At 34.1% G+C, this 8,046-nt stretch overlaps 1 protein-coding gene across 4 annotated transcripts in view; it reads right to left on the reverse strand.

The window, feature by feature from the left end:
• Window positions 1–653: 653 nt before the first annotated feature.
• Window positions 654–8,046, reverse strand: part of Ptpn4 (protein tyrosine phosphatase, non-receptor type 4 (megakaryocyte)) — a 177,972-nt gene continuing 170,579 nt past the window's right edge. For all 4 annotated transcript variants that reach the window (XM_005397664.2, XM_013521059.1, XM_013521058.1 and 1 more), the window contains 2 exons: window positions 6,652–6,787; window positions 654–927 (listed from right to left, as the gene is read on the reverse strand). In XM_005397664.2, coding sequence (XP_005397721.1) covers window positions 841–927; window positions 6,652–6,787 — 223 coding nt within the window. In that variant the 3' untranslated portion in view covers window positions 654–840. The remainder of the gene's footprint in view (window positions 928–6,651; window positions 6,788–8,046) is intronic.

An 8,046-nucleotide genomic window follows, 5' to 3' on the forward strand; every position in this document is an offset into this window, starting at 1 on the left:
TAAAAATGTCAGAATGTACAATATACATACACACCTCCTAGTGGGGTCAAATGAGTGCCTTTTCATTAGACAATGACAGCTCAAGGCACTTAAGGGGTTAAGACACAATGCATGCATTCCGTTACATCAAGTATGTGAAATCACATGATGTGGAATAAGCCAACCTTAAGATAAATATAAGTTATATTATTAAATCCAAGAAAATTTGTAGATTCCTATTTATACTTTCCATAAGATGCTGGTAAATGGACAATGTGCAGCATTTCCTGGGAATAATAAATTCCACCTTTCTTCTTCTGAACAGCAGGTCTATACAGGGGTGGGGGTGTAGGGAAAGATGTGCTGCATCCGTAGGCAGTGTATTGGCTAATATTGAGAATGATATTGCTAAAATTTTAAAAATAAAATCTGATAATCAGTATAGTAAGTACATAAACCACCAACAAAGACCAGAGCTGACTGGTGATGTTTACTTTTTGCTTTCAAGATACAGGTGTACACCAGAGATGAGAATTCTGAGCTTTGTTTGTGGCAATTCTACCAGAAGGGGGCTGCCTGGCACCACCACAAAATTTCATAAATTACCCTGAACATACTCAGTTATTCACTATTTGTTCGGAGCAAAGCATGAAATAAGTCTTCAAACACATGAATTATAGATTTTGAAAGAGTGACATATTTCTTAACATAAAGTGCAACAGTGCTGAAGTTTTCAAAGTTTTTGTGAGTTCTTCATTTTTTTTTTTTTTAATGAGATGCCATTTCCTGTGAGCGGTGCAATGGCACAGTGAATATAATGAAAAGCAGTTTTCCAACACATATCCCAGAACTTTTGTTTTCTTATTTATTTGATGATGGTGTTAAAGGTTTAACAAAGCCTTCTTCATAAACTTTCAAAATAGCTTCACATACAAATCTGTATTGACTCTGAAAAATAAAATATAAAAAACAGAATTGATCAGAAACATCAGAACACCAAAAAAAGAAAAGACAAACATCTTAGTTGGCACTTGGCTTGCTTAAAAAGGAAATTCAGAATAAATTAGCATCAAGGTATCATTTTTTGCCAAAAAAATGGGCAAAAATGAAAGCACAACAACACATTTTATTAGCAAAATTCACCTATACATTACTGGTAAGGATGGTAAAATACTACAAACTCTATGAAGAAGAATTTGACAACACTTAACAAAATACATTATTACTTTTTGACACAGCCATTCCACTTGTAGGAACATATCCAAAAGATAAACTAGAAAAAGAGACTGAAAACACATATTCACAAACAAGGCTATGTACTTGACTATTAATAACAGAGAAGAATTACAAACAGTTCCAATTGTCATCAGTAAAGGCTTGGGTAAACAATCCATATCTTCACAATGGAATACTATCTTAGTGAAAAGGGAATAAAGGTCTTTGTACACACTACTATGGAGTGATTCCAGAATATTTTGTTAAGTAAAACAAACAAACAAACAAACAAGGTATATAAAGTATTTTTATAAAGTAAAGGTGAAAATATAAAAATCTATATCAGTTCAGCTATTTTGGATGGTGGTGGCACTACAGATTGAACCCATGGCTTTCTGACCTTTTTATTTTGAGACACATTCTTGCTAAGCTGTTTGAACTGGGCTTGAATTTGCAAACCTCTTGTCTCAGCCTCCCAGAATGCTGAGATTACAGGTGTAAGCCACTACTCCCAGTTCAGCATATGTTTCCTTCCTTAAAAAGAAAAAAAAAAAGCAAGCAAGCAAGAAAGAGAAAGCAACTAAGCAAAGGATAAGTAATTTAAAAAATGGTTTCTTATAAAGGCATGTAGGGAAGAGAGAGCAGGAGGCTGAACGTGCTTAAACATACTTTTCTCATTTTATAGATTTTAGTTTAGAACTATGTAAATATATTATTTTGTATCTTTATATTTTATATTAATTCTAAAATTAATTTTAAAAATCCCTAGAAACTGAATATGTAAAATAAATCAAAGCACATATCTAGTTGATGGCATAACCACACAAAGGGGAGTCATTCCAAGTGACTCTATGATATTGTCTCTTGTAGGATATACCTACAGGTTAACAAAAAGGGAAAAAATTAAAAATTGTCTTGAGGAGCCACATTGCTGTCCTGTTACTGTCTTTTTGAAGTTGTTGGTATACAATCTGAAATAAAACAACAGAGTACTTGTGTTACTGTAAGTCTTTCATTGTTGGTACTGAAGAGAGCCAATATTCTTGCTACAGAAGAAAGGGGATAAAAATATCAGAGATGTTAAGTAAAAATACAGAATCAGCATTAACTTATCATCAATATATTTTCCTATCTCTGGCAACTGAATATTTTTAGAAAAGCTAGGGATATAGCTCAGTGGTAGAATGCTCATCTAGTCTTCATGAGGCCCTGGGTTCTATTTACCTCTGCAAAAATCAAAAGCAAAAAGCAACCACCACCACCAAGAAAAAAACCACAGTAAATTTTATCATATGTGTATTTCACCACAATTAAAAAGAAAAAAACTTATTATGAAAGAATAGATTGAAAAGCAAAAAATTCAAGAAAATGCTAACAAACCAAATAAAACGACATATAAAAGTAATTATATATTAAGTTGAAGTAAGTATTATCTCAGGAATACAAGGTAACAAAAATGTAATATACCAAAAACCTGATACATGACAAAAATGTAAGAATAAAAGAACAAAAGATATAATCATCTAAGATACTGAAAAAACATTTGACAAAATTAAACACCTTTTCAGGATAGAAATACTCAGCAGTTAATACAGAGGAAGTTCTTTAACCTGGTAAACAGCAACAACTCTTGGTTAACTATTTAGTGTAGAAGACTGAAAGCCTTCCCGATAAGATCAGGAAGAGAAAAGTGTTCTGGCCTCACTACTTGTTATGATTTAGATATGAAGCATCTTCAAAGACTCAGGTATTGAGTGCTTGATCCCCAGTGTAGCATGTTTAGACGTGGGGTCTACAGAGGTGACCTGATCAGGACAGAACTAACTTCATCAATCCACTGACAGGTCACAGCTGAATGGGCTATTAGCGGTTGAGGCCCAGTGGAAGTAGGTCACTAGGGGCTCTGAAGGGTCTATCCTGTCTCAGCCCTTTCCTCTTGTGCTCTCTTGTTCTCTTTCTGCTTCCTGGCTGCCATGAGGTGAACAGCTTTCCTCTGCCACACTCTTCTACCAAGTTTCTGCCTCAACACAGGCCTAAAGCAATGAAGCCAGCTGAGCACAGATTGAAACCTCTGAAACCATGCCCTGAAATAAATCTTTGCTCTTTTAAGTTGTTTATGTCAGGTATTTCATCTCAGTAATGAAAAGGTAACTAATACGTAATACAGCACTTCTATTCAACATTGTACTGGCGGTTCTAGCCAGGATACTTATGCAAAGCAAAAAAAAAAAAAAAAAAAAAGAAAGAAAGAAAGAAAAAAAGGCATCTAGATTGAAAAAAGGTAAACCATCTCAATTTACAGATGATATGATCTTGTACATAGAGAATCCTACTAGCAGTAGAAGCTTTTAGTAAGGTTGTAGGATACATGATCAATAAATAAAATCAATTGTCTTTCTATGCCCTTGCAGTGAATAGTTCTAAAATGAAATTAAGTAAACAATTCCACTTACAATGGTATCCAAAGACAAATTATTAGGAATAAATGCAACAAAATAAGTATAAGACTTGTATGCTAAAAACACTATTGAAAGAAATTAAAAGACTTAAATAAACAGAACAATACTATGTTGCAATTTGGAAGATATAGGTATCATCAACGGAGCAATACTTCCCAAATTATCTACAGATTCAATGTCATCCCTTCCAAAATTATAATTAGCTATTTTCTGCAAAAAGGAAAACTGGTTCTAAAATTCATATGGAAGTGCAATAGACTCAGAAAAATTAAAATAATCTTAAAATACAACAAAGTTGGATATTCATATTTTCTGACTCTAAATTTTACAAAAAAGCTACATTAATCACAGCACGAGTACTGGCTGAACAGTTGATATCCAAATCAGTGGAATGGAACTGAAAGCCCAGAAATAAGACTTTTTATTTGTAGTCAACTGATTTTTGAAAGGGATCTGAGAAAACTGAAGAGGAATAAACAGTTTTTTCAATGAACAGGATTGGGACAACTGGATAGCCACATGCAAAGTAGTAAAACTGGAATAAAAATATATGTAAAAGTTAACTCAAAATGGATCATAGTCCTACATATGAAAGCTAAAACTATAAAACTCTTAGAAGAAAACAGGAGTAAATCTATATGGGCTAAGCAATGATTTCTTAGCTATAAAATCAAAAAGCAAGCAATAAAGAAAAATGTAGAAAAACTGGACTTAGTCAAGGTTTAAAACTTTTGCACTTCAAATGCTAAAATCAAAGAGAAAAGACAGATAAAATGTTTGCAAATCATAATTTGATAAGGAATTTCTATTAAAAAAATATAAACCAGTGATAATTTTTAAAAGGGAAGCCAGACATGGTGGTGTTTGCCTGTACTCCCAGCACTCAGGAGACTGAAGTGGGAGGATGGCCATGAGATTGAGGCCACCCTGGGCTACATAGTGAGTTCAAGGCCAGCCTCAACTGCATAGCAAAACCTTTTCACAAAAAAAAAAAAGAGAAAAAAAAGAGGAAAACAACTTGAATAGGCAGTTGTTCCTGCAACAGCTGAATATAGAATTATTATTAGACACAACAATTCTACTCCTGTGAATATCCAATATAAATGAAAATGTATGTTCACACAAAAACATACATGAATCTTCATGGAAGCATTATTCACAACATCTAGCAAGTGGAAACAACCCAAAGGTCCCTCAGTGGAAGAATAAATAAACAAAATGTGTTATAGGCACAAAGTGGAAAATTATTCAGCAATAAAAGAATGAAGCACTGATCCACACTGTAGTATGTACAAACCTTGAAACTTTGTGCTAATTAAAAGAAGCCAGACAAACAGACCAAACTACATGATTCCATTCATATCAAACATCCAAAATAGGCAAGTCAACTGAGACAGAGGTTACTTCCCGCCTAGGCTGCACGTTTGTTGGATGTTAAGGAGGGTATAGGGCAAATGGGAATAACTATTAATATGTGTGGAACATTTTTTGTGGGGTGATGAAAATATTCTAAAATTAGATATAGCGATGGTTGCAAACCTTTGTGACATATCACCAAAAGGAATGCTTTAAAGGGGTAAAATTTGTATGTGAGTTTATATTTTAATAAAGCTGTTCTAAAAGAAAAAAGAAACGATTTATATGAAACAACTGAAAATCTGAATACTGACTACTTAATTATTTCAAGAATTACTGTGTATTACATTTAGGTGAGACAGAGATTCTGTGTTTAAAAGAAGAATGCTCTTGTAGAAATACACACTAAAATATTCACAGACAACATATGATATCTAAGATTTGCTTCAAGTATTGGAAATGTAATACTAAACAAGTTATTCATTATATTACATTGTCTGCTTTAGTGGTATATTTGAAAATTTATATAATTACAAGCAGAAAGATAGCAGGCAGTTATTAAAGCACCTATGTTAATCTGTTTCAAATAATCTAACCTCCTCTAACAACTCTTAACTTCTCACAATGGCTTAATTAATACAAAAAATAACCTTAACACTAACTCTAACATTCCATGATTCCTCTTTTGATTCCTAGGGCATAATTAAGAATCAGTGGAGAATATAATAAATAGTTTATTATCTAGGCTTTTTTTGCTGTTGTTACAAATTAAGTTCTTGTGTAAAAAGGAAAGGCAATTCTATTTGCATCCATTTGGCTGAAAATAGGCCCATCAAGATTCTCCAGTTGAACATTTCACTTGATTAAGCAGTACAAGGCAAACGCCTCTGCATCTGTTTAACATTCAGATTTAACATGCAATGTTACTTGTATTTTGGCAAAACTGTTTCTGTAAAAGGGCAGGTATTATTTATTTTAGAAATTGTAAACCATATGGTATGGTATGGTATCTGTTACAACTTCTTCACCTTTTGTAGTACTAAAGGAGCCAGTAATGGTTGATACACTGTGTCAGCTTGAGAAGTTTAGAAGTTTAATGAAGACTCAGCAGGTCTTCACTTTGTAAACATCCTCATCCTGTGCAAGAGGGCAGGAAGATGGTAAGAGTGCTACATTCACCCTAGGGGTGGTAGCCTACTTATAAAGAGGCTTACTTTCCCCCTTCTTTGCTCTTGCTGCTTTTGCTGTCTTCTGCCACCTTGAAGGGTTGTTACCTCTGCGCCATGCCACCCTGCCTTGGAGCCAGTTGATTATGAACTGAAACCTCCACAAACTGTGAGCTAAATAAATCTTTCCTTCTTTAATTTTGGGTTTCAGGTATTTTTCTCAGCAATGAGAGAAAAGGAACTAAGACACAACCAAAGATAATACATAAATTAACATGGCTGGGTTCCATTAAAGCTTAATTAAAAAAAAAATGGTAAATTAGATTGGCTCATAGGCAGAAGTTTGCTCACCCTGTTCTCAGGGTTATTAGCTCCTGGTAAGGAATTAAAATTTAAGAATATGATTTAGAATACACATTGACAACAAAAACCATCAAGTTGAGGATACACATGTGTACATGAAATACGGTACTTACAGGTGTTTGGATCATCATGGCTCGTTGATCTCTCATTGTTCTTACAATGTCTAGAGGATAAACTGGCTGATTGCATTCAATGAGACACATGGCTGTTTCCATAGTAATAAGAACCCCGGTTCTTCCAATGCCAGCACTAAAAAAGAAAAATATGGGCAAGTCTTACTGATAATGTTCTGTTAAAATTCTTGTGACTTTTGTGCAGAAAAATGAAAAGTACTGAGTCATAATACAGAACAATTATGTAGTAAGTCAACTTTTTTCTTTATTACATAGCTCTTTTTCTTAGTATATATTTGTGATACATAATAATTACATTCATCTTGGGGAACTCCTTTGTATACATATTGCATCTTAATCATTTTTACTTCCCTTCTTCCTGTCCCTCACCTCTCTCTCCATTCCCAGAACCCCTTCCCATCTCCACAGAGTCTCCCTCTGTGTGTCCTACCATCTCTCTGTTGTTTTGGACTTTCTTTACATTTTGGGTTTCTTATGTTAGAGAAGCCATAGGATTTAATATACTGTCTCTGATTTATGCACTTAGCATTATGGTCTCAAGATCCATCTATCCACCTTCCTATAAATGACTCCAATGTATCCATTATGGGTGAAGAGTACTCCATTGTGCACATATACTACATCTTTATTTCTTCTTCTGTTGATGGGTATAAAGGTTATTTCCATAATTTGGCTACTGTAAACTGTGCTGCTATATAATCACGGATATGCATGTATCAATGTAATATGCCTTTCATCTTTTAAGGAAGATACTCAGAAGAGGTATAGCTGGGTCAAATAGAATTTCTGTTTTTAGTTTTCTTAAGACTCTCCATACTAACTTCCATAGTGGTTGTACTAGTTTACATCCCTACTGACAGTGTACAGGTGTTCCTTTTTCCCCACAACCTTGACAGCACTTTTTTTGATAATAGCCACTCTTAGTGAAGATGGAATCTCAGTGTTTTGATTTTCATTACTCTGATGGCCAAAGATGCTGAACATTTTTTCATGTATTTATTGACCATTTGTACTTCTTAGAAGTGTGTGTTCATTTTAGTTGCTTGTCTATCAACTGGGTCTTTTATTTTTGGTGGTCTAATTTTTTTGAGTTCTGTACTAGTCCTCTGTCCCAGTATGCAGTAGCTGGCAAAATTTTTCCCACTTTTTAGGCTGTTTCTTCATTCTGTTCGTTGTTTACTTTGATGTTCAAAAGATTTTTTATTTGATATAATCTCATTTGCTGACTTTTGGTATTACATCTTGTGCAGTTCAGGATCTACTCAGAAAGCCCTTGTCTATGCCTATCTTTTTTTTTTGTTTGTTTGTTTTTTTTTTTTGGTTTTTCTCCGGTACCGGGAACTGAACTCACGACCTTGTGCTTGCCAGGCAGGC

Source organism: Chinchilla lanigera, unplaced genomic scaffold (assembly GCF_000276665.1).
Source record: "Chinchilla lanigera isolate Chin_1 unplaced genomic scaffold, ChiLan1.0 scaffold00058, whole genome shotgun sequence".
Taxonomy (NCBI): Eukaryota; Metazoa; Chordata; class Mammalia; order Rodentia; family Chinchillidae; genus Chinchilla; species Chinchilla lanigera.